This window comes from Branchiostoma belcheri, unplaced genomic scaffold, assembly GCF_001625305.1.
Source record: "Branchiostoma belcheri isolate BF01 breed outbred unplaced genomic scaffold, Haploidv18h27 scaffold8, whole genome shotgun sequence".
Taxonomy (NCBI): Eukaryota; Metazoa; Chordata; class Leptocardii; order Amphioxiformes; family Branchiostomatidae; genus Branchiostoma; species Branchiostoma belcheri.
Window position 1 is genome coordinate 1,363,431 of NW_017804464.1, and position 25,953 is coordinate 1,389,383.

Here is a 25,953-nt window from a genome sequence, read left to right on the forward strand (position 1 = left end):
TGTTGTGTAAATCCTTCCACAAATGTGGTAAATCGAAATAAATTAGGCATAAATTTGGATACTCTGTGGATTATCTACTTGACAGATGAGAGGGCGGTCCCAGAGTGGTTATTTCTGGTCATACCGTAGTTGGTATTTTCTTCTTTATGTATGATAGTTATTGCTTTATTCCAGTTTATTACAAATATTTGAGTATTGATTTAATTAACAGATGATCCCGAACCTCCTGAAATTAGTAATAAAGTCGAGAGATGTATTAAAGTTGAGATAAATGAATAAATCAGCTGAATGATAGATGAGCTAAGTTGGATTTTGATGGACTTATTTACATAAGGACTGTAGGAGGTATAAAGAACACAAATGTTTGCCATCATTGTACTTAACCAAGCAAACTTGGTTTTATGGATAATGTCTTAGATAATGCAAAATATGATGGAATAAGTTCAGCTCACTTCTTAGTTTTATGGCAACAAATTGTAAGAAATAAACTCTTTGTTAACTTGCTGCAGTGTACATGTATATATGATGGAATGGATGTACTTAATCGTGTCATTGTCTTATAATGATTCTTTTACATAGAATCTGCAAACTAGATCAGAATGAAAGTTTTTGCTTATTTTTTTTTAAACTAGATATGGAGAATATCCTGAAGGTAGTCAACATCTTGACATGCATGATACAAGTTTATGTTGGGTCGCTTGTTCCCTTTGAAGCTTAGAATGTTTGTTACACATACTTTGCAAGCAGCAACTGTATACAGTGATTCTAATAGGTGGATCATAATTCTATGCTTGCTTGAAGTGATAGCTGTTGTAAAGCTACTGAGAAGAATATTATTTTGAATAATATTCAATGTGTTTTAGTCCCTCTCGCTGACTTTAAAATGTGTGGGTGTATTGTGTACAAAATGCAGCCACTGTGGTGTTATACTGTGAGAGGTAAGAGTGATGCTTTAGTTCAATTTGTAGAAGACAGCAGTTTGCCCTACAGGTTGTCTATCCGACTCTAACGTCTATTATTTTTCAAATTTATTCTTCATTGGATAGCTTTAAACAATGTTTTTTGAGTTGACAGGACTGACTGAGTGTACTTGCTCCAGTTAAGTGCGCTGTGCTCAGTACCTATTTGACACGAAATAAAGTTTTTTTATTATCAATGACTTTTTTTGTGAAATGTGTCTGAAGTACATGTAAAGGTGACTAAGGGATTGCAAAAGAACACATAAATCTTAGATTTAATAACAGCTTTCGGCTGTCCCTGTTTCCAATGAATTGTACATAATCCACTTATTGTTTGTGCAATGTAGCCTAAAGGTAGCTGATCATTAATAATCATCCAAGCACTCTTTCTTAAGTCTGACGTTAATGTTAGGTAATTACTTAGGACTAATAGGTCAGACATTCATTTACATATCTGGTGACTGGTGCATTTATATATCTGGTACACGCATGCTGCCACCACTTCACACTTGTGGAACTGGCTGTGCAGGGAAGACGTCCTCTTCAACTTTGCAGAAAGGTAGGCTATGTTGTACCCTATGCGTTGTAAAGATAGACTAAATATGATAACCCATTAAAATGTGGACTATTAGATTTGAAGTTTTGTGTTCCAAGGCGCACCCCTAGATGAAAGAATTAGGCATATTTTATCAGCTCCATCCTGTATATGTAGCATTCAGCATGTACATATGTATATACTCGCGCTTAATTTGTTTCAAAACTAAACGAACATTAATAGCGTGTAGCGCGCGCGCGTGCGTGTGTGTGTGTGTGTGCGTGCGTGCGTGTGTGTGTGTGTGTGTTCGGAAAGTCGTTTTTTGTATATGTACGTTTGGAAAACGTCTTCATGTTACTTGCTTTTCATATTGGAGTCTGTGTGCATACGTGGCATTTTGGAGTTTAGGATATACGTACATGCGGACAGCTAATCTTGTCTGTGTCCAGGAATAAAATCGCAAAATAATAAAAGTTTGATTTTCCTTGGCCTCCATATATGATCCCATTCCTTCTCGTCTTGTTTGATTGATTCTTTGATCCTAATTTTGCTGAACAGTGCGTACAATATTACGTTGGCTCAATACTCTGCCAATATGTGGAAAGCACTGTTTTCACTGTTAGTACTGGTTTCTTTGGGGTGTTGGGCTGGCACAAAAAAGATACCAATCCAGAAACCTGAAGCCCGATGAAATTTGGTCAAAGCCCAAGCCTCTGCTTGGAGAGTTTCATGCACATAAGGGTTGTGCAGCTTGAAGCCCCAGAGACGCCACAAGGTTAACTACTAACGTAAACGACATTGCGTTCGGCTCGGAACCAAGAGGTCTCGAGTTCGAATCCTGCCATGCCACATGTCACCGATCTTGTGCCCTTGAGAAAAGAATTTCCTCACATTACTCAGGTGAAAATGACCATGTCTGTTGCGCGAGTTCATGCGTTTGTCTTCATTGGTGGTGGCATAAAAGTAAGTTGAAAAAAACTTGAGTGTGCCGTGCCATGTCTTGTACTGATTGTTGGAATACAAAAAAAGGTTAATTACATGTAGGATTTTTTAGGTAGGCATTCACTGTGTAAACGTTGACAAATACCAATCGTCTGTGAAGCCTGTACAATGTAAATATTGCTATCCGACAATCTGTCATGGATCAATGTCAGTAGACACCCGTTGAACAGGTCTGGTCTCATTCTTCACTGGTGCCACTTTTGTAACTGACTAACACAAGTTTAGTTACGCATCAGGGCAGTACCAACATACCCTAAACACTTTTGTTTGAGTGCAAAGTGCGTGGTGTGGAAACGTTACTGGTGACTGACTTTTAGTGTGCTCTGTCGACTCTTCCCAGGCCGACGTGTGAAGATGGCAGCAACCCGCCATCTGGTTCTGCTCAGCCTCCTTCTGGGCTCAGTGTTGGCATCCCAAAAGCAGGTTGGTTCCCTCTGTTTGTTCTGTGAAAGTTTTCCATTGTCAATGGCATCAACGTTTACTTTATTTTGACAAGAAACGTCAACGTTTGTGAGCAAGGAATGTTTTGAATACAGCGTACAATATAACGTTTGTAAGATACTCGTACAAAATAGCAAGCATTCAAGTCGAAAATATCGCTAGCGCTCTGTATTTCATGATCAGTCTAGCAGCATCACGGCAAGAGTATCAAGAATACTTTATTCACTACGACGTGATATGCTGTTGTGTGTGTCATTTAGGACTTCAACCATGGAGACTCTGATGATGAGGCCGACGAAATACCACAAGTTCGTCTCAAGAGATCGGAAAGCCTTGAAGACATCTTCGAGGAGCTGATGGAACTTTTGGACAACATGGAGTCAGAATCACAGGTCAATATTTCAACCTTTCCTCAGAACATCTCATTATCATAGCTTCATCCCCTACATCGATTCCATTTACCGTATAACCTAAGCATACTTACGCCAAAACAGTTACTCAAGCAACTGGATATGATTTGAAAAACGGTCAGACTACCTTTCGTCAGTGACACTCTGTCGGTCTGCACGTCACAAGAACTCACCAATTCCTTATTTAGTTGAACTGTTAAACGCCAAGTAATCAATACAGTACTTGCGCTCAGACTTCACTTATCTATCGGGTCTGCAGTATCTCGTACACTGAGTGACCCAGCGGCACAGACGTCTTCTCTTCTGAGTGTTATGATATATTTTAATCTGTAATGTTGATGTAATGTATTATACTTGTAAACGAATATTGTAATGAGCAACACAATTCAGACTTAAGTCTGCGAGTTGTTTAATAAAGACTGAATTGAATTGAATTGAATTGACACTGGAGAACTATTGTAAGATAGGTGATATTTCGTGAATTTGTTTAGGACGAGAGAATGGTCCAGGCTGAAGCGACGGTGGACCCCAGCACAGGCTGGATGAAGGATGACTATTCCAGTAGGGGCATTGATGAGGACGACGAAGCTCAACTGGAGGAAGACATGCACTGGTGTGACAGCGTCGACGGCGGATCTGTCCTAAATCTACTGCTGAAGAAGGTACACGTCGTCGTATGTTTTAGGGGCCTCTACCAGGCATCGGGAGGCGGCTAGAAAGAGTAGAAATCGGTCAAATAGAGGGATAACATGCCGAGGGACTTGGTCCGCTAGAGAGTACATTTTCGGGTGCGGCAAAATATACTGTCTAGCGGACCAACTCCCTCGGCATGTTATCTTTCTATTTGAACGATTTCTACTCTTTCCAGCCGCCTCCCGAAGCCTGGTAGAGGCTAATGTTTTAGAGTTGTTGGTGGCTCTATTAGCTGAAGAACAAAACTCTTATTCAGCGATCTTGCAAACAATTCTGATAAAATTTCATCGTTTTAAAAGGGTTCATTTCGAAGACGGGGGTTTTGTTTTTATGGTCATGAGCAGAGGAGTTTTTTTTCCACAAATATTTCAGACTCATGTTACGTTTGTTGCGTGCAGGTTGAATTGCTTTTCACTTGTGTATCGGGCCGAAGGAGTTGGTCCGCTAGAGTACATTTTTGGGTTTCCCGGTATATACAAATAGGATGGCATCCAGGCTAGATAAGCGGTACTAAAAGACATAATGACTAAGATGTGTGTGTTTGTACCACAGGGAGTGCACGAACGCCGTGCAATCGTCCCGGGGTGGAATGACAAATCACGATGTGACTACCACGAGTGCTTCAAAGATATCAAGGTCGGTAAACATTCAAGTCATCCTCCCACACCCATCAGAAACTACTGCATGAATCTGTAGTGCTATATGTAGGGCGCGCTTCAAGCGCTGAAACGTGTTCCCCAAGACATGACAATTTTGAAACAATTTTGATAGTTATGCGTGCGAGCGCTTTGAACACTGAACCGCTGCGATCTACATCATATTCAAAACTTTACCAGACATCAATAGTGCTCTCTGCTACTACTACCTGTTGTATAAATGCGACCTTTTTGTGAAAGAAAAAAAAAACATGTGACATAATGTGGCTACAGTGGGGAAGTGTGGGAAATAGTCATTGTGAAATTTATCGGAAATGTGAAATGATATGTGGATAATTGCTAATTCAACTTGAAAATTGGAGCGGAATGATTACCAGAGAAGACTGATTGTCTCAGGCAGACGTGGTGAAAAATATGGGGAAAGGCTTTAAAGGGTTATCGCGCAATCTTTTAAGAACTGCGACACGTGAAATTATGTGGATAATCTATAATCATGGAGTCCGAAGTACCTGAGACGTGGAGCGGACTGATTGGTGGAGAAGTGGACGTTGTTTGATTGATCAGACAGTGAGAAATTAGGACAAGGACACAGATAATGATGCCTAAATGGTGCAGCATTTAGCGTCCAGGATTACTCTTTGGTGTCTCCATTTCATAATTCAAGTCACATTTCCCCCAAGTTATCCCTTTCACATAATTTTTTGTAGGTCCACCATTTCACATCTCTGCCGAATTCAAATGAAGGCTATAACCTGGCTGGCAGCCCTATTTTAGCTGCGGATTTTTTTTGTCCCGTCCGCAAATTTTCACAGAGAGTACAAAAGTGACTCGGCAGTTAAAATAGGTCTGGTAATCAGGCTACATGAAGGCCATATTTATGCCACTGATACTGTCGACTATGTATGTAAATCTGTATCTGTATCTGTATAGCCGGTATAACCGCCTTTCGGCGTAACACACCAGCTTCGCAGGCACGCGGCGCGGCGGCAGCTGGCTATATTACACCGATCGACTTGTTACACCTAACCCTTGAACTTCTAGCTCTAGACATTGTTTAAAGCTATCTATTGACAGTGCCCCTACTGTACTTGGTGACAGTGAGTTCCACTCTGCGATAGTTCTAGGAAAGAATGAATTCTTGAACACCTCAATCCTTGGTTGATAACTCTGGTACTTGGATGCGTGGCTATTTCTTGTTCTCTTCTGGGCTGGTATTAGGTACTTAGTAGTTGGGACATCCACCAGTTTATTAGTCATTTTGTACATCATGCATAGTCTAGGCATCTTTCTTCTGTCTTCAAGTGAGGTCCACTGTAGGTTTCTTTTCATTTCCGTGACAAATCTGACATGCCAATGTGACTATGTACTAGTATATAACTTCAATGATCTGATCATATTAAAAATTTAGAATAAAATGTCCGTATCTCGCCCAGACTTGGCCGGCTGTGCCCTACTACCTTCTGAATGACGCCAACTTCCTCATCACCTGGCCAACCAGATACATCAGGGTGTTCTACATCTTCAACTACAACTTCGTAAGTTCCACATATCTTGAACGTGATCTCTATCTTACTACCAACTTCTGATACACCATACCATACCCAAGACGCAATGTGCTGGGGTTAGGGCTGACAACCCGCGTGGCCTTTACCTTACCTAGTACCTTTGTGCAGCCAAGCGATCACATGTGCGTGCGAAGGAACTATAATATATGTTCCCTCAGGCTTAGCTGTTTTGTCAGCACAACACACCCAATAAATTATAGGTTCTGGTCAGTGTAGGACAATTAGACATTATCTTACGTCAGGTAAGATTTATGCAGTCAGAGGTTCTATAATATATGCTCCCAGCTGCTTTGTCAGCACAGTATACCCGATAGACTCCAACTTCTGGCTACTGTTAACATCTTGTGTATTTGTGTAACAACTTCAGTGTTCTACTTGAATACACCGAAAGGTCTGGACTCCATTTGAGTGTAAAGTGAACTATGCACGTTAATAATAAAGTGTGTTATATCTCAAAGCATTGCACCAGTTAGTTATCAACTTTAATGGCAATTGTAACACTTAAATTTCTTGTACCACTTCGATATTGTGAGCCTTTATAATAACAAAAACTGCTTTTAAGCCATGTAAAAGAGACGTTGAATTTTTAAGCTGTACGAAATGCTGAATAAAACACTCTTGTTTGTCTACATTCAGTACAATATGATGAAGCAGAACATATCCGCTGTAGAAGACTACGCAATGGAAGCTGTTGCAGTCCTCGACAAGGTACGTTTGATCACACATGACAAGTGTTTTGAATTGAACGACATAACTTGCATTTTCTGTTATTAAAGAGTTTCCAAAGCCTTTAACGTGAAAATGGATACATAATACTGTGTAACTCTTTGTCTTAATTGACCCTTCTCGGCATCATCAAGTAGCTGAGTACAAGTGAATACAGCAATGTTCGAAAGTTTTGGTCTCAGTTTGCACATGTCAAGGAGGATTTATAATCATCCTTACACATTCTAATACTGAATTGAATGAGTGGCGTAAATACGAAATCCGTTACAATCTTATTTTCTTTATGTCTTGAAGAAAATTAAATTGTTCTCCAACTCAAAAACGAAATTAACTCACCAGAAATTTTCGACAGCTTGATTTTCTTCATGTATGTTACCAACTCAACTGAACTTTCATGCTAGCCTTAATGTCTTGCTGTAGAAATGTGCTATATATATATATATATATATGACGATCATCTACGTATATTGTGCCCCGACCACTTTCAAATCTAAACCTTTGGGGTCGTGTTGCGTAGCGGCAGCATGCTCGACTCGGAATCAAGAGGTCCCGGGTTCGAGTCCTGACATGTCACCGATCTTGTGTCCTTGGGAAAGGCACTTTACACGACTTTCCTAAGTATTGTCTTGTCCTGTATTTGTCATCTGCGTTGGCATAAAACAAGTTGATATAACTTGAGTGTGCTGGCACCATGTCTAGTCATGAAATGTTGGAATATAAAAATCTAAACCTTGTCGTCAACGCAGGCTTACAGACCCATCAACTTCCGTGTGCTGCTGGTAGGAGTGAAGGTTTTGACGGAGTACTGGCCCGGGGAGGGTCCCCGTCCAAACTACAACGACTTTCTGAAGCCCAAAGTACGAGAGTACATCTGGAACACCATCAGGCCCGAGTCGCCGACTTTCCACACCGCTGTTTACATTGCGTAGGTTTATTATGTCTTCGTACAAGTTAAGGCGCGGTCACATTTCCCAACCCGGGGCCCGGCCGGGCAGTCGTTTGGAACGAAATTTATGATATAAGACAGCAAAACACAAAAAAAGTTTTAGAAAATTAACCACGGGAACTATTTGCGTATATTACTGATATAGATGGTTGATTTTTCGTTAATCGAAACAACCCGGCCGGGCCCCGGCTTGGAAATGTGACCGTGCCCTTACCACGTTTAGTTACCACGTTTAGAGTATTCGCCAAACCATACTCTGTGTCATTTGTTCAACCATGTAGATTTCATAATGAAAGCCACTTTTTTTGGCCAAACTTTTTTTTATTCGCATGCTCGCATGAGCTTTGGGGTTCCCAGAGTCAACATGGCCTAATGTCCCAATGATGGTTATTTTACTTTGTCCCTTGTAGTGGTCCTCCTCACTGGGACGCGCCGTATGCCGGAGCCGGGATGGGCCATCTCTGCAAAGTCAACGGAATGAACGATTTTCCATATGTGATGGCTGTAAGTATGTTTTGCAGTCATAGTAAGTACATAGCAACAGTAAAATAGGAAAACAACTTTATATCAATATTTTCATTCCTGTAAAGAGCAGACAGCAATCTAACCAAGCAGTTGTTTTTGCTTAGCATACCAAATAGCACCAAATTCTGATTTATATTTCTTAATGTCATATATTGAAGACTTCGAATTACTTTTTACCCATACAGGCTGAAGGCAACACCAGACCAGCAAATCACTACTGGAATGCGCATGAGCTTGGTCATGAGTTTCGCAATGGTCACAATTTTGGTAAGTGTAACGTTACATCTTCTGAACTTTGCGAACTTTTTACAGCACATAGATAGCATATTTCATACCAAGCTAGATCTAATAAACTGATAAAGAATAGAAGATAAAAGTCTAATGTTTATCTTCGAATGACATGTAACTGGTTCATGATGACTCCCTTTACCTAAGTTTATTTGTCCCCATCGTCTGCGTTGAATTTATACATGTTTTATATTAGATCCTAGCGACGGTGGCAGTTCTGTCTGTCCAGCCAAGCGACTTTTCGGCACTAAATGTGTGATGGGAGGAAACAGGTGAGTAAAGTCTATCTCGTCGTACTAGGATCCCACAAATTTCTTTGTTTCTCATCTTTGCGATTTTATTTCTCATCTTGCTGTTGTTGGCACAGTGCTTGTCAATGAATAATGTGCCATTTTGTTCAAGCCATATAAAATGGATTTTTGAACTTTTTTTCTCAGTTATCCGACAACCTTCAGTAGCACGTTTCTTGATAAGATCAAGGCCACCGACTACAGCTGTATGGAAGACAAACCAGCACAGGTAAAGATCTTTCCGTCTTGGAATTCACAAATCCTGAAAACCAGTCCAAACTGGTACTTCTCAACGTCTATCGTTTTTTGCATAGGATCCCATGTTTTATTTTATATGTCCTGTATGTAGCCTTTACCGACGTAAACATTAGTGAACTCTCAAGATGACATGATTACCCTGATTCGTGATAACAAGTGTTGTCCTGTACTTTGAATGGGGATTTAAACTGATACTAGTTCGTCACTGTATTGTAATTGAACTACGCTTTCGTTTGGTTAAAATTAATGTGACCTGGTCTTATCCAATGATTGTTCTGCACACAGGAGGACGTGTTTAAGTGTGGAAACGGGATTCTCGATGCAGGGGAGGAGTGCGACTGTGGGAACAGCCAGGTTCGAGTGGTTTCATCTTAATACCGTCGACTAGACTAAGTTCAAAGGGAAAAGAGGTTCAACACTTTATTAAGATTTTTTAATCCCATCAACGAGTACGTAGATGCCAGATTACACTTAGTCTTAGCTTTTTGTTTCATTGATCCAACACCTGTGCATTTTACATAGTTGCTGTTAATGTTTTATATCTGTAGATCATCTTTTCAGTGTTCGATATGATCTTAACACACCTAAAATGCCTCTTATTTCTTGATATACACACGTGTGTCTTGCCATCGTTTTATTTGCCCTTCAGAGCTGTAAAACCAGCGACCCCTGCTGTGACGGTCAGATTTGCAAGTTGAAACAGAACGCCGAGTGCAGCTCCAACAGCCCTTGTTGTAACAACTGTAAGGTGGACCTCAACAGCTGTGACGATGACATCAAGGGGAGAGTCAAACGCGCGACAGATCCAGCAAACATCCGTGAGCGTCAAACATTTGTTGGCATTGTAGAAAAACAATCATTATATGTACTCTGTATAACCAGTATAAGCTCTCTTCAGCAAGTTTCTCTGTACATTGTCTATGAATGTAAACCCCTGTTTAAAGCTATGCAGTGAGGATAATACCCTACTTGGTGGCAGCGAATTTCACTCTACAATTATATAGATCATCTTTGAACATCTCAATCTTTGGTTGATAATTAAAGCCCAGATCGGCAAACATGAGGCCATGGCTATATGATTATGTACAACTAATGTATTACCTGCATCAGGAAAAAAATGACTGAACTGCGTTTCTTTTATTAGAATCGTACAATCGCATCGATATCCCACCCGGAGTACTGGTGCCGTTTCCTGCCGGGACCACCACGCCAAGGAACCGAGTCTTCAACTGGCTGTTCGAGGCACCGGCGGGTCTGCATGTCACCCTGTCGCTGGCTATTCCTCTGTTGGTAAGTACACCTGTACATTTTTAACCACGAAACCCACGTTTTTTTTATTATTCCAACATTTCATGACTAGACATGGTGACGGCACACTCAAGTTGTATCAACTTGTCTTATGAGAGAGGCATGATTAAAAAAGAAAAAAGTAAAAATCCGAAAGTGTGGGTGGCAAACTACAATTGAAAATGTGGGAAAGAGTTATATGTAAATTTGTTCGAATATGACTATGAAATCATATGGATAATTCATAATTAGGGAGCTCTGAATGAAACGTGGTGGGGAAAGATTAGAAGAGAGAAGAGCGTTGATTGTCCCAGACAGAAACAGTGGAAAAATTGAGAAAGACATCAAAGAGTTATAATTGTGCAATTTTCTGGGATGTGAAGCATATAATCATGGGAATTATCCAAAATTATGGAATCACGTTTATCTGAGATGTGGAGATGAATGCTTGGTGGAAAAGTGGGCGTTTTTTGTCTCAGACAGATCCATCATTTACGGAACAGTGAGCATTTAGGGCAAGGACATATATTGGTGGCAAGGTCGTCTTGAGGTTAGGAGTCAGCATCCGAAAGTCTGGGCTCGAATCTGCCAGGTCCAACTGTTGTGTCCCTGGGAAAGGCGCTTAATACCTGTTTCCTCCCTCGACTCAGGTGTAAATGAGTACCCCGGTTAGGGACGTCCTCTCGGATAGGTGTGAGTGGTTCAAACTTCACAGTCTGGTTTGACATCTTGGAAAGTGGATAGTCACCTGTTATGTCAATCCTTCCACAGATATGGTAAAGCTTCATGAATAGATAAATAAATAAAATAAACACAACACAATCCATAATAGGGAAAATATCTGAATGAAGTGTAGCAGAATGGTTTCCCGAGAGGATACATTGCAGGAGAGTGTAAAATATTATGGTCATTATATTATATGGGAAAGACTTCAAAGGATCTTTGTGATCATCTTTTTTAAAAATTTGAAAGGTGGATACTCTATAATTACGGAAATATGTAAGGCATGGAGTGGAATGATTGGCAGAGAGGAGAGCGATGATTTTCTTAGTCAGACACAATGGCAAATATGGGAGTTATTCTGAAATTTTCCGGAAAACATCGTGAAGTCATATGTGCATAATCTATAATTGCATCAAAGACATCAAAGAGTAATTATAGGTGATTTTTTTCGGGAAATTAAATCGTGAAATTATATGTGGATAATTCATAATTGCTGACATATGAGACGTGGAGCGGAATGATTGGCAGAGAGGAGAGAACTGACTGTCTCAGACAGACAGACACGTGCACAATGGGAAATATGGGACAGACTTCAAAGAGTTATTGTGAAATTGCGAAGATTTTGCGGACAGTGAGCAATTAGGTCGAGGACGAATGTAAAGATGCCATAATGGTTGCGTTTAGCGTCTATGATGACTGTTTAGTGTGCCCATTTGACGATTCACATATCCCCAAAATTCGCATATTTCCATTTGTAGCCAGATCATTTTCCATCTATTGGTTTCATTTGTGAGTTCACATGATAGCGACAGTGAGCTTTGTGTTCCTTGGGATATAAAAAAGATTCTAATATTTGATCGCAGAATGCCGCAATGTACTGTTTGTATCTTATCCAAGCAAAGGATAGAAAAAACACCAGATACGAGTATACGTATACAAAGTAGTAATGGGTTACTTGTATTTAATTTTCCTCTGCAGGCGTCACCATCATTTGAAACTGCGGTAGGCTGTCCTTATGACTGGATCGAAGTTCGAGATGGCGGATACATGACGTCACCAGTTCTCGGCCGCTTCTGCACTCCAATGAGAAAGCCGATCGTGTAGGTTGATTTGTAAATCAAGCAGGGTGTTTTGACGTGATTGTTGCTTTTTTGTCAGTTCTGTTTTTACATTCCCTTGTTCCTTTCCATGCATCTTTCGATCCTCTTTGCGGGCACATGTCTATTTCACACCATAGCATACTATTGTTTCTCTTTCAGGTCGTCCGGCAACACGCTCCTAGTCACCTTCAGGAGTGACAATTCGTTCGACAGTCATTTCCTCATGAAGTACTCTTTCTACAGCACAGCCCTGTCAGGTAAGGTTTCCTTAACTCAATACAAACAAACAAACAAACAAACAAACAAACAATCAAACAAACATTCAGTAACAAAGATAATTGATTCTTCAATTTGCAACCGTATTTCATGAAAGCATCAGAAAGTTGGCTAAAAAAACATTTCCACGAAAATGCGATTTTATGCTGAGGCCACATTTCCAAACCGGGGCCAGGCCGGGCAGTTAACAGGAACGAAAAGTACAGAACAAAAGACAATTAAACACAAAAAAGTTGAGAAAATCCATCAGGAGCACTATCTGTCTATATTCTTGATATGATTTGTTCATTTTATGCAAACAGTCCAGCCGGGCCCCGGGTTTGAAATGTGACCTCAGTATGGAAGTGCAACAGGTGATATTATTTAACAGGTTGCCATCCTATTTTTATGAAAACAGCTGCTTGAATTGTTGGAAGAATCTTATGTTGTTGTTATTTTTGTAGGTCCGAAGTGGAGGGAGGACGGCAGATGTGGGTGGAACTACCCTGCAGCAGCGGCGGCGTCTGGACAGTGCGAATCTCAGGGAGAAACTCCCTGTTGTTTCTGGGACGGCCGCTGTAAAAGCAAAGATACAGACTGTACCTGCTCGAAATGTGTGGACTACCGAAATATTGACAATGCAGGTAGGTATACTGCTAAGTTTAACTCACACAAAACTGTTCCTTTAGACGGCGATATTATGAGCATTATAACAGCTTTGCATTTATGTGAAAAATTACTGTTTGCTAGAGTTTGATCTGTTAAAGAAGGACAGCACACTCCCTTCCCACATACCAGATGGGCTCCGGAATATTTTGGATTAAGAAAATATGTCCTCTGTGCATATGTAGCGTACATGCGTAAATATGATATTTACATAAAGCCATCTATATTGTGGAACCGTGTTCACTTCTGTCCGTAGGTTTGCCGACGAATCCCGTAAAAGCAACTGAGACACAGACTTTGGGCGGTACGTATACTTCAACATTAATAAGATTGTTCTGCTAAGAAGGTGAACTTCTAGGTTGCACACAGAAATTCTTCAATCTAGAACATAGTCTAATGCTGATACATGGCGATGAATGGCATGTCTCAAACACGGTTAAATCGGGAATAGAAAGTATATCATACACAAAGCTTGTCAGCTAGTAACTCTTACATGAATTGATATCATTTAGCATTTGTTTGGTACGTTAGGGCCCCGGTCTGTCCCCTACTGTCAAATGAACACAAATTGTCATTATGACGGTAACCATGCTTGTGTCTTGTAAAATTCAGCTGTAGCTGTCTTGTTACGGAAAAAAGTACTAGTATTAGATCCTTGCTGGACATTACTGTCACACTCACAGCCAGAAATTCTAGGGTATCAAAATTAAATGTGACCGCGCCTTCGCGTTTCCCTACCCACGTTAACTTTTGTTCTGCACAATTGCTTTATTGTACGCAGAATGCTATGAGGAAACGGGCGACACCTACCGTGGAACGGCGAGTACAACCATATCCGGAAAGGTCTGCCAGGCCTGGAGTTCACAGTCGCCGCAGCAGCACGGCTTCGACCCGGCCGCCTATCCAAACCTCGGCCTGGACAGCAACTACTGCAGGAACCCGGACCTCTCCACGCGTCCCTGGTGTCACACCACCGACCCGAAGAAACAGCGGGACTTCTGTATCATACCCAAGTGTACTGGGCTTGCATCTAGATCTGGTAAGCACATCGAGAAATAGGGGACTGAGGGGGATCGTAGGATATCATATCGGGTTATCTCGGTAAAAATTTCTTCTCAGTTTGGAGACTAGAACCTAACAGGCCAAAATAAACATACCTAAACATCGTGTAGCATAAAACTCCATGGCTTAAAGCGCAAAATATTGTTTTATTTTCACATTTGCAAGGGATAAATCCAGACAATAAAACAGCAAACAATCAGTAATGTAGACATTTTTCGTCCAACATTTGACAGAGTACGTCGGCTGCTACAAAGACACCTCTAGTCGTACGTTTCCGGCGGGCAGGATTCAGAACTACAATAACATGACGAACGCTTTGTGCATCAACCATTGCGCTGGACAGGGCTACACTTACGCAGGTACGTAAGTCGCCAACTCTTCACACAAACTAAACTCGCAGGCGTCAAGCAAGTTTTGAACAGACTTATATCATAAGGATGCACTTAATCTAACATTGCTACGGCTACCGCCCAGACTCCCAGAGTTATCACAAAGTCCCAAATCTTTTTTCCTAACATTTCTTTGGTACCGTACGGTACATTTTTATTCCTCCTTTTAATGATTTGACGTGGAAAAACTCTACGCTGAAAATCTGAGAAGGAGTGAAGCCGCATTGCGTCTGCTACTAGCTAAAACACCACAATTTACCTCAGCTGAAACTACTTTACCTTTTATTTTTTTTACAGTGACTCAATATTCTTATGAGTGTAGCTGTGGCAATGAGGCTAACTTCGCCCAACTGGAGCCCAAGCGGCCAGAGCACGAGTGTAACTTCAAGTGTTCAGGAAACCGTGAAGAAATGTGTGGCGGGAACTGGAGGAATTCTGTCTACAAACTTCCTGAAAAAGCATCCTCGGGTAGGTCTACTGGCGTTTTTTTCTCTTAAATGTAGTAGCAAGGGTAGAAAGCCACTTCAAAAGGATACATGAATAGGCCAGGGAAAGCATCCCTTCTCTCATGCAAGGTCCCCCACACGTCTGGCGTAGGGATCCCCCATTTCAGCACCAAGGACATCGCCCGATGGCGGGCAGGCAGGCAGGGGCGCCTGGCGGTCTAGAGTCAGCCGCTCGCTCCGATATCCTTTACGGGAAGAAAGGAAAGTCAGAGACAAACTCATCTCAAATCTCTGAACGTCTCCCCGCACGTCTGCTTTGGGGATCCCCCATTTCAGCACCAAGGACATCACCAGGTGGCGCGCGGGCGGGCAGAAAGAATCGCCTAGCTCGCTCGCTCTGATCTACCCTAGTACGGGAAAAAGGGAAGTCAGAGACAACTCACTGAAGTCGAGAAGTAACCGGCAGCCTCCTGCACAGACTTCTAGCGTGGTTCTAGCCTAGTTTTTTTTTCTAGGAGCGGCGAGAGCGGCGGTTTCTTTTCGGGGGAGGGGGGCTTGATCCTGTATCCACGTATAGAGCTGGAATAACTGCTAACGTTAGTAAGAGTAACTGAAAAGGAGAAGCAGGATTAATCTGTTTTGTACATGATATCAAATCACTCCAAACACACATTTATCTATCCTTCATGCCAATATTTAGGGTTTTAAAAGTAATTCAAGTGTAACCAAAACAAACCGTTTCGAATCTCCTCCAATCTTTTTACTAGCAGGTGGATACTCATGTGGGGATGGTCTGAAGAAGTTTCAGGGCCGCTGCTACAAGGCTTTCACCGAGAAGAAGTCCAACGCAGAGGCGAAGAGTGAGTGCTCAGGCATGGGAGGACGACTGGCCGCGCCTAAAACACCAGAGGTTCACGGCTTTCTGGTGGACCTTGCAAAAACAGAAGTCGGAAACGGCCAGGATGTGTGGATTGGGATCCAGAAAGAAGATGTATGGAAGTTCAGCGATGGCGGTGCTTTGGGGGTAAGTCATTTCTGGAAATATTGCATTTATGACTGTTTCCTAGAAAATTAGGGACTCTTTTTAACATGGAGATGCTGTTTTGTACCCCCTTTTTGCACAGGAATGTTCTTACTCCAATTGGGCACCGGGTGAACCCACGAATAATGCTCAGACAAAATGTGCGCAGTACTGGGCCGGTATCGGGTACAAATGGGACGACACTTACTGTACTTCCACCAAGGCTTTCATATGCCAGACTGGTGAGTAGTTCATTGTAACGTTATATAGATACACTGTTGCCTTACTTAGACAGTTCATCTGGGTAGAATTCAATCTGTGACAGGATTTAACAGTAGTACTAGTACCCTACACACACAAAGACTAGCATGGTATGACTAACATTACACGTATATTGTAATTATTACATATAACGTTGGACTACATTTCAGGAATTGCTATGTATATAACATGCATAGAAATATGAAAACTACATGTATTCTGTGGAAATACATGTACATGAATATGTGCACCAAAGTAAGTATGCTTCTGTTCAGTAGAACCTGTACTGAAGTGACAGCCAAGAGGATTTTATGTGTCTATATGATCAACTTGCTTTTCTGACAATCCAGGACCAGCAACATGCCCTGACGGCTATGGGAAATATGGAGACACCTGCTACAAACTCTTCACAGAGAAGAGGTCCTATCGCCTCGCTCATGCCACGTGTGTCAACGACGGAGGAAGGCTGGCTGCCCCAAAGACGGCAGGAACCAACGACCACCTGATTAGCCTGGCCAAGACTGCAGGAGGTGGGAACATGTGGATCGGTGTGGACAATCTCAACACAGGTGTCTACAAGTACAGTGATGGCACCCCGCTGAAGGTTAGACATCAGTAAATCCTTGGTAGCATATAATATTACCTGACATTATCTTGTTTTTTTACATTGCAGTGAAAAAATACTTTATGTGCATCTAGATATTAAGTTTTTTTGGTACTTTTTACCCGTTTTTATTCATTTTAATGGAAACCTTAAATATTAAGCAGCGATGGAAGTGTTAGATATTTATGAAAAGGACTTGTTTTATATTATGAATGTAAATGCTACCATTTTCTTAAAAAAAACTACGAAGTATTGTAATAAATTTTAACCTGAATAAACCATTCATTCATTCATTATGTAGTCTAAGCAGCCTTAAACCTATCAGCCTTAAATCTATCAGCCTTGAATCTATCAGAATTCTGTCTGGCAGCCTGACCACAATTTAATTAACAGGGTGTTTGAGTTGTTCCTAATGTTATTCAACAGGTTACTAGATTAAAAGCATTCTTATGTTAATCACAGAGCTGTGAGTATACCAACTGGGCTCCAAACGAGCCAAACGGCGCCGACTGTGTTCAGTTCTGGGCCGGCAGAGGGTACAAGTGGGACGACACTGACTGTTACCATGCGCAGATGTTCGTCTGTCAGATTGGTAGGTACACCCACATAGGCAAAGTTTGGCTGTACACTTGGGATTTTCTGTGTGATGAAATCATCTGATGTATATTTAGTCTTATGTGGCCCAGTGCCACTTATTTTATCTCAATCATGATCACGTGATCATGGCAACACAAAGACATTAGCTCATGTGTAATGTTATAATAGTAGTAGATAAAATCACTATAATAACAACCTTATGCCCGTCCTTTGTGCCATTGTTTCTTGTCTATCTAGACTGCCTACCATATATTTTTCTCTTTATTTAAATTCTATGTGATCATAATTATGTGCAATGTTACTAAAACTAGTTTTGTTTCTATAATACAGGACCAGGAGATGATGCTGGCTGCTGTTGAGTCTGTTTACCTGGTAGGGTTTTAGTAATCTTTTTTAAAGATTTGTGACTCCTAAATTTGTGTTTGTATTGTCAAGATTACAACAATTCTGCCTTAACTGTTGTTGGGTAAATCCTTCCTTCTAGCCTATTGTTAAGTTAAAGATCAAAACTCTGGTTCAAATTAAACTCAGTTTTATTGTGTCTAATTCAGGAGGATCAAACCATCAGCCAATAACTATCTGACTACTTGAGAAGGCTTGACAAGATATGCATTGCAAGTGACACATGCAAGAAAGATCTGGGCTACGCACAACAAATAACACAACAAGTACGTAAAATAGCACATTACAATGTCATATAAACTAAAGCTTGATGATTAAGAGATATTGTCACCAGTGCAGAGTATGTGAAAGTAAGCAATTCCTACACAATTACTGATTCTAGCAGTTTCTCTCTGCTTCAAACTATAAACAGCAATCCATAAAGGAAGAAGCAGTGAAAGGTGTGACCTTGGATTTCTTTTTTTTTCTTTTTATCATTTTTGATTACTCTTAGTAAGTCGAGACTTAAGGCAATTGGTGTATTTACTTGATGGTATCTGGGTAAGTTGTATTTTGTAAAGTAGGTTGCTAGGGTTTATATGATATTATTTAGTATCTACTTACAATAACAGCTACTAAAATGTTGTAAGCAATCAGAGCTGGTGTTAAGACGAAGATAGATTATTCTATCAATTTTTGAATACACCTTTCTTTTAAACACAAAATTCTCCTTTATACGTAGTATTACATATTATGTGATGTGAATTATCATACTCACAACTGGGTTTGAAGTATGTCAATGAATTTTATTTCATATTACCATTCTAACAGAATGATGAAAAATGTGATAAGATTCTAGCCTATCTTTCTGAATCAAACTGAAATAAATATGCAGATATATGTATCAAATGATAGCTGAATTGATATGAAAAAAATCACACATTTTATACATTTTATATAACACCCAAGAAGTTATAAAATAATCTCATATGACACCATAATAGGAAGTTGCTAACTAAAAGATTAATTGGGTAATATTCAAGTACTAAATACTTTTCCTACACTGAAGGATACTAGTAGTTTTCAAGAGTGTACCATAGGAAGCTAAATTGTTTATTACTAACAACTAAATGTTTAAATTCCATGGTAACAAGACAAGAGAAAAATACATTTTGTCAAATGTAACAGGGCTATTAGGCCACACCAATTTAATTTCTTGGTTAACGGATTCGCCGCTTCATTTTTTTCTGATTTGCAAATAAAAATAAAAATCCAGAATCAACTGGAAAATGCTCATATTTTGCCCTGAACAGTTGAAAACAGTCCTTTTCATCATAGTTGTTACAGTTATTCCATCTTTCAATGCAATGGTATCATTAAAAGTTCAAAATTCATTGTTTAAATTTTGAACCAGCCTGGCGTGTTGACTTCATTGCTCCTATCGTACCATTTTGGGCCATAATACGATGCCTAGTCCTGTTTTTATTTTTATTTTTTTTCGCCCGCCCGCTCCATTATTTTTCTAGAAAAATCCGTTAACCAAGAAATTAAATTGGTGTGGCCTTAGGGGATACTTTATAACAACACTTCTATAAAAAGTGAAATTTTTGGTGATAAATAAAGGCACTACAATTGTGGGAATGACTCATGTATGCCTCAGTTTTTGTAAGGCTTAATTGGCATAACATAGAAGAATATGTCTTCTCACAGATAGCAGCATCTATTACAGATTGTCTTCCTTTGTCACAAGGACTAGTGCATCAATGTTAACTGTGTTGCTTGCAGGGGTTTGGAGGGACAAAGTGTGATGTCACTGGTCCAGTTATCTTGGTTAAACACTGGTAACAGATGTTTGCGCGACAGGACCAGCACTGAAACAAACAAAAGTAAAACATCAAAAACATTACAGAATCGGATACAAGTTATTTAGAGAGGATTCAATACCAATTCACATTCGGTAAACATGGTGTGCATTTGGTCAAAACCTGGTCAAAACATTGGTTGGGTCATACCAAATACTTAAAAAAACATGGGGCATACTTCTTTCCCTGATTAGCACTCACTCAGCCCTTATGAGAGATGTAGTATTGACCACTAGCCCCTTGCTGTAGTGCCTGCACATATGTGTGGTCCAAGGGATTATAATGGAAACTACTAGTATTAGATGGGTGCCAACAATTGTGGAAAGAATTTCAAAACTGCATTTCTCTGGATGGACCACTTGTTATGTCCTTAATAACTTGCTGCATGAACCCCACCTTGATGTGATTGTTAGTCCCTGTCTTCAGGTTCCTCTGTCGACAGTTTGGGCAGTTCTTGACACGGTGGATGGCCTCAGGGTCCCTCTCCAGAGCCTCCTGAAGCCTCCTCATACCCTGTAACATGAACTTGACCTCACCAAAAGTTCTCAAATCATAGCCAAGAACTTGAGAATCTTTTCCAGTGTCTTCACTGATCATCCTTGGCAATCTGAATGTGATATGCTTTGAAAAACTCAAGAACTTCAAAACTTTAAGTCTTAGAACTTCAAGCTTGGAAAAGTAGGATGAAAAATATTTAATGTGTATATAAGTTAAATAAAAAAATTCCCATAGACTGATTGTAATCAGCATGAAAAACTTGACTGGGTTCTCTGTTCTCCCCCTTTAACACCCTCATCCCCTACCACCCCACCAAAAACCCCTATACAAACCTCAGGAACTTCCCGTTCTGGTACCCTGTAGAAAACAGGGGGTATGTACGGCTGGAACAGAGTACACTTTGATCCAAAATGGTCGTAGCCATCTATTTTCTTCAAGCAGAGCCAACAGAAGTATGTACCACACTGGGCACATGTCATCTTGTTGCACCTGGAGCATGGAATGGACACAGAAGCATGTGTAAATTACTTACTTTCTTCAAACTATTACCAAACAAGTAAAATAAAACAGTTTACTGAATTGTTCCCAAAGGTTCAACTGTGTTCGTAGAATTCATGATCAATCTGTAGTTTCCAACACAATCGAAAAATTGGGATTTATCCAAATTTTCAACTGTTAAAACAACATCTATCACTTCTATGACACACTTAGATTGATCCTGCTTCAGAAACCTAAATCATAGCTATAATACAAAGCAGCTTTTTCTCACCCAGCCTCCTTCTCAATGTTTGTCTTGCAATTTGGGCAGCGTTTGGTGGTTTTAGTGATGGTGACTTTGGAAAGCCTTTCAGCACGTAACCTGCTGATTAGTTGGGCTTTATTCATCAGCACTTTTGGGTCGCGGACGTTTTTTGCGGCAGCCAAGATTTCTTCCTCTGTCCCCTCACCAATCTCTCCTGCCTTTAGATAGGAACAATCGATCAAAACTGTGTCATTTAATTATGTTTGTCTTCATCATAGTCAAAGTAAGAAAGCATCATAGGCATGCAGCTAGCAGCAAGCTCTGAGTTTCAACAATCATTGACAACACCAAATGTGATTCTGCATAACAAGTGCCAGGAGTGATATTACCAGATAGCATTCTGCTGAGGTTGAATAGAAGTTTTACTCCAGCCAGTGCTCCAGCCAGCTATCTTACTGAAAGATGCTCCTGTTCCAGGCACTATCCATATTCAATCACAGCAACAGAGGACACAAGCTTGATGTAACGTCATCTGAATTAGTTCCTACCTTGTCACCTAGAAGTTGCTCGGTGAGATCTTTCAGCTTCTCCTCTACAGACTTGCACTCTCTGGACTGTAGAATTAATAGTAACTTCATCAAAATTAAACAACATTTAGTAGAACTAACTTCATGATATCCCCTCAAGCATGAAATATCAAGCACCACATATCTGACATACCTGAATTGGTGAAATGGCAGTGTATTTGCCTCTCAGCACCAAGAAGTCCTGGGCTCAAGTCCTGCCATGTCACCAATCTTGTGCCCTTGGGAAAGGCACTTAACACAACTTTTCTCACTTAACTCAGGTGAAAATGAGCATGCCAGAATGATCATTGTCATGATCATGGGCATTAAAGGAAGAAGAAGAAACTGTAACATTTATGGTATGTGAAACAAACAGTCATACAAACTGTCAAACATAAAGGGGAGATATTGACTTGAAATTGATGATCACCTGGTGCCAGGCATCCCCACAGGATGTACAGAAACAGAACAAACAGGATCCACACTGCGCAAGCTTGCTGTCCTGGTCAGAATCCCTGATCACCACATTGTTACATCTGGGGCACCACACAACATCATCCATCGTGTCCAACGTTTTCTGTCAGGGGAAGAAATTAGCACACATCAGTGTCTATGAAAGGACAAAAACAAGTTATGAACCTATAGATTGTATACAGACTGTTTGCCATGGTGTAGATACAATGTCATGTATTTAAACTACTGATACAGTTATAAAGTAAGTTTAAACTGTAATTTCCAGTGCAAGCACTTGGACTTGCCCAAATTGTGAACTGTATAACTCCAGTCTTTGTCACTTAAGGAATGAACAATTCACAACTTCTGTAATGTCATTGTGATGTCAATTTTCGTGTGTTGAAAATTACAGTTTAAACTTCCTTCATAATGACTTCTACCAACACAGATGAACTTTCAAGATACTGACACAGTTACATGCTTTGCTTACTTATGACCTGGTCAAATGCAATCACTCTATCCATTCTGTCTGCCTATCTTACCTGCAGTAGAAGACTCTCCCATCTCTCATACTCCTCATCTCCCAACACCTGTCTGATCACACCTGGAGGCAGGCTGCCATCACATCCCTCGTCTGGGCAGCTGAAAAAAATCACCTGCCATGTTACACCTGTCTGAGGGAGACACACCACACTAGGGTTATGTCTTGAGCTACAATTTCTTTTCCATCCCCCAGCAAATCTATGCTCACCTTCTGGTTGGAAGATGGAAAGTAATGTTGATTCTGATTGGCCAGAGCTGATACTGTGGTGATGATATACTTCAGACAAGTTCTGTTGGACTGTAGAAGTCACTGCACACTCAAGATTCAGATTCTTTTAAGTTTGAACCAATGGTGAACCTTACGTTACTTTGGGTTCTGGAGGGTTCTGAACCCAACCATTTTCACAGAGAAAGGTTCTGTCCTTGGTGCTGAAACGAGGAAAGTAGCTCTTTTGGATGTTGTAAAGTGATGACCAAAAGTACTGCTAGAAGCATGAGTTCATTTAGCCAGGTATCCAGCTCTACTTTACCTCCAGTGTATTGGCCATATCCTCTGCAGAGTGTAGAGCCAATAGGCTGTAGCTAAAACCATACAAGATGGATAACAGGCTAAATGATGATGTGAAAAGCTGAATCTTCTGACAAGAGTTTTTCTCACCTGATTTGTTGAACTGTTCCATCCTTCACGTGGATCTGGCAGTACCCAGCGACACATTCATGGCAGAAGAAGTGTCGGCACTCACTCATCAGGAAAAACTCAGCTCCCAGCTTCGAGTCAAAACAGATCCCACACTCCTGTGTGTTCCTTTGGAAGGTCTCAAACTCCTTTGCATAATTGACCCTGTGAATAGTAAATACATGGAAAAATATACAAACATATAATTGGAACACAAGGTAACTTAAGGCACCTCTAGATTGAAGCCTATTATCTCATGATTATAGCATGCATCCCTTGCATGTGCACTGTAACATACACCTGAAATTATGTGTTCACTGCATTTTTATGATGTCTTTAACTAAAACTTTAAGAGCTTTACACCTTAAATCTGAAATAAGATGGGTGATAGAATTATCTAAGACTGAGACATTCTGTATTGAACTTTAAGTGACCTGTTGACAAAGTTTCACAAAAGCTCAGGGAATGTCTGAGGTAACCTGAGTATCTCCTGAAGGCTCTGCACTGGGTCAGCCTGTTCTGAGGAGACTCGTGGGTCGCTCTGAAAATTGTCCCCCTCCTCATGATCAGGTGTGGTCCCTACACCAAACCTCATGCTCACCGGCATCAGGATAATGTAGTCATCCAAACCTAGGAATCTGCAAAAAATGAAGCCACCAACATTTCAAAACCTCCTCAATCCCATAGTAATATGTCTTGGTACTTCAGTGGGTTCAGTCTCCACCTGCAATTTGCAGAATTTTTTTTGAGATTGCAGAAAAAATATACTACTGAACAATTTGCGATACTCATAGGAAATGATATCTAGACTGATAAGACCTAGACTTAACATTATGAATCACATATTGCAGATAATCATTGTAGTCAAAGGTTTCGTAATCTGTAACTCACTGGATAGTACTACTCTGTAGCCAGTCCACCCAAGTGTAAATGATTGGCAGTCCCTTGGACTCCTCCCACAGTGCGTCCAGCTGTTTACACAGGGTGCTCAGTTTAGTTCCATCCAACCACAGGCAGCTGATGACAAAGCAGGGTGGGGCATGGCTGGGGTAGGTCAGAGGAAGGGTCACGTCAAGGGTCACGGGAGGCAGGTGGGAGACATTGAATGACGCGTGCCAACGTCGACCTGGAATTATACAGCAACATTTGATGTACAAATGTAAAGCACTTCATTATGTATCTGCAAGTAAATCATTTATGTCAGGGCTGAAAATGTTGATTTTTTCCGAAGTGCTGCATTTTGCAGTCATCTGCGAGCCTTCTCTTCCTTGCTTTTGTATGAACCTCCTTCTCTGCCTTACCTTATGAAACAAAGTCCCTGCAAACTTAAATCTAACTGCAAATTCCTGAAGCCTATAGCAATATGCCTACCTGACATGGACCTGTTGAACTCCGGCCTGCTGGTTGAAGCTGATGAACAGACAGCAGCTGCCTCAGCCTCCCTCACATCGCTGTCCCCGGGCAGCCACAGCTGTACCTCCAGCTGTCCCTTGGGCAAGTCTACAGGAACAGCAACCTGCAAGAACAGAAGAAGAAAACTATGTATTTTGAACAGTTAGCTCATTATGATATTATAAGGATTCCTGTCAGTTTCTTTGATAGTGCATGATAAAAGATCATAATGCTATGTAAAAACAGGTTGTTCTTGCCTTTATTATATATAACTTTAACATTATAAACATTACAAAAAAGGACAAATTTTCCTTACCGCGAAGGCAAACCTACTGTCCTCATCTTCCTCCTGATGTCTGCTCCTTAATGTAAAATTTTGTTCAAGAATAGACTCCAGGGCAAGAATCTGTAAATACAAGCAAATGGAACCAATGTTGCTTCCTGTATTGTCTTCCTCATTTTCCAAAGGAGGCAGTGGTAGCTACACAAAGTACAAGACTATACTATCGGGTCTATACGTTTTAATCATGTTTAAAAAAAGTGTTCCAAGGAACATATTTTCTCTTATGATCAGTATTTCATTTTTTGGGCCGTCCAGGACTCAAGCAAGTACAGCATTGCACTCATTATGCACCTGCCAAGATATTGCCCACTACATAACTTTTGGAGGTATGAAAGAACTGCAATACACTGGTTGTCAAATTTGCGGAGAGTTAGGCTGGTAGGTCGTCTGTAGGCAGTGATGGTGTAAAAGTTATCTTACGACTTACCTCGTCATTTTGTTCGTCGAAGTTGGCCTGTGCCTGCTCCTTCTCCATGGAGATACTACCATCATCAACAACAACAGCACTTCCGGGTTCGCCTAGTCCCTCCGCCATTCCAAGAGTTACGTCCTACCTACACGCAGATCACATAGAGAGTAGCTTAGAGAAGTGTATTAACAAACGATCGGAGTATACAGGTTGTCATCAAATGCATTTCTTAGCAGTATTCAAAGCCTACCTATTGCGTACATATTGCACAAAGCTGCTTATTTGTACGGAACAGTCCATGCAGCACTGGGGGGGCGCTTTAAAATGCTGAGATATTCGTAACGTTACCTAAAAAATTTAGATATTTAGCTTAAGTGGTGTTT

At 40.7% G+C, this 25,953-nt stretch overlaps 3 protein-coding genes across 3 annotated transcripts in view; 2 read left to right on the forward strand and 1 right to left on the reverse strand.

Annotated features, from left to right (window-relative positions):
• LOC109486247 overlaps positions 1-1,149 on the forward strand; it is a 27,123-nt gene extending 25,974 nt beyond the window's left edge. The window contains exon 36 of the transcript XR_002141187.1: positions 47-1,149. The gene's annotated coding sequence lies outside the window, so the exon portion shown is untranslated. The remainder of the gene's footprint in view (positions 1-46) is intronic.
• A 2,080-nt stretch (positions 1,150-3,229) lies between these two features.
• Positions 3,230-19,231, forward strand: LOC109486022. Its single transcript, XM_019789716.1, has 26 exons — positions 3,230-3,329; positions 3,839-4,009; positions 4,593-4,676; positions 6,130-6,231; positions 6,898-6,969; positions 7,734-7,912; positions 8,344-8,437; positions 8,644-8,725; positions 8,943-9,018; positions 9,184-9,265; positions 9,580-9,648; positions 9,944-10,112; positions 10,439-10,584; positions 12,283-12,404; positions 12,564-12,661; positions 13,124-13,303; positions 13,582-13,629; positions 14,107-14,364; positions 14,621-14,746; positions 15,074-15,244; positions 15,990-16,246; positions 16,347-16,485; positions 16,855-17,108; positions 17,571-17,700; positions 18,036-18,077; positions 18,257-19,231. The coding sequence occupies exons 1-25, from the start codon at positions 3,294-3,296 to the stop codon at positions 18,062-18,064; spliced, it is 3,174 nt and encodes a 1,057-aa protein (XP_019645275.1). The 5' UTR covers positions 3,230-3,293; the 3' UTR covers positions 18,065-18,077; positions 18,257-19,231.
• Positions 19,232-19,664: 433 nt separating this feature from the next.
• On the reverse strand, positions 19,665-25,888 carry LOC109486283 (E3 ubiquitin-protein ligase RNF14-like). Its single transcript, XM_019790075.1, has 14 exons — positions 25,821-25,888; positions 25,589-25,715; positions 25,135-25,224; positions 24,798-24,942; positions 24,318-24,552; positions 23,906-24,064; positions 23,409-23,591; positions 22,750-22,849; positions 22,185-22,331; positions 21,737-21,802; positions 21,216-21,406; positions 20,779-20,935; positions 20,345-20,461; positions 19,665-19,957 (listed from the first exon to the last, which is right to left on the reverse strand). Exons 2-14 carry the CDS (start codon positions 25,694-25,696, stop codon positions 19,853-19,855), a joined length of 1,803 nt encoding a protein of 600 aa, XP_019645634.1. The 5' UTR covers positions 25,697-25,715; positions 25,821-25,888; the 3' UTR covers positions 19,665-19,852.
• Positions 25,889-25,953: the final 65 nt, after the last annotated feature.

Coding starts and splice junctions, on each gene's coding strand:
- LOC109486022 (XM_019789716.1), top strand. CDS start 3,294: ATGGAACTTTTGGACAACATGGAGTCAGAATCACAG. Junction 8,438..8,643: donor ATTTTCCATATGTGATGGCT/GTAAGTATGTTT, acceptor TTACCCATACAG/GCTGAAGGCAACACCAGACC. Junction 12,405..12,563: donor CCAATGAGAAAGCCGATCGT/GTAGGTTGATTT, acceptor TTTCTCTTTCAG/GTCGTCCGGCAACACGCTCC.
- LOC109486283 (XM_019790075.1), bottom strand. CDS start 25,696: ATGGCGGAGGGACTAGGCGAACCCGGAAGTGCTGTTGTTGTTGATGAT. Junction 25,225..25,588: donor TCGACGAACAAAATGACGAG/GTAAGTCGTAAG, acceptor TTGTATTTACAG/ATTCTTGCCCTGGAGTCTAT. Junction 22,850..23,408: donor GGAACAGTTCAACAAATCAG/GTGAGAAAAACT, acceptor GATTTTTTTCAG/CTGCCCAGACGAGGGATGTG.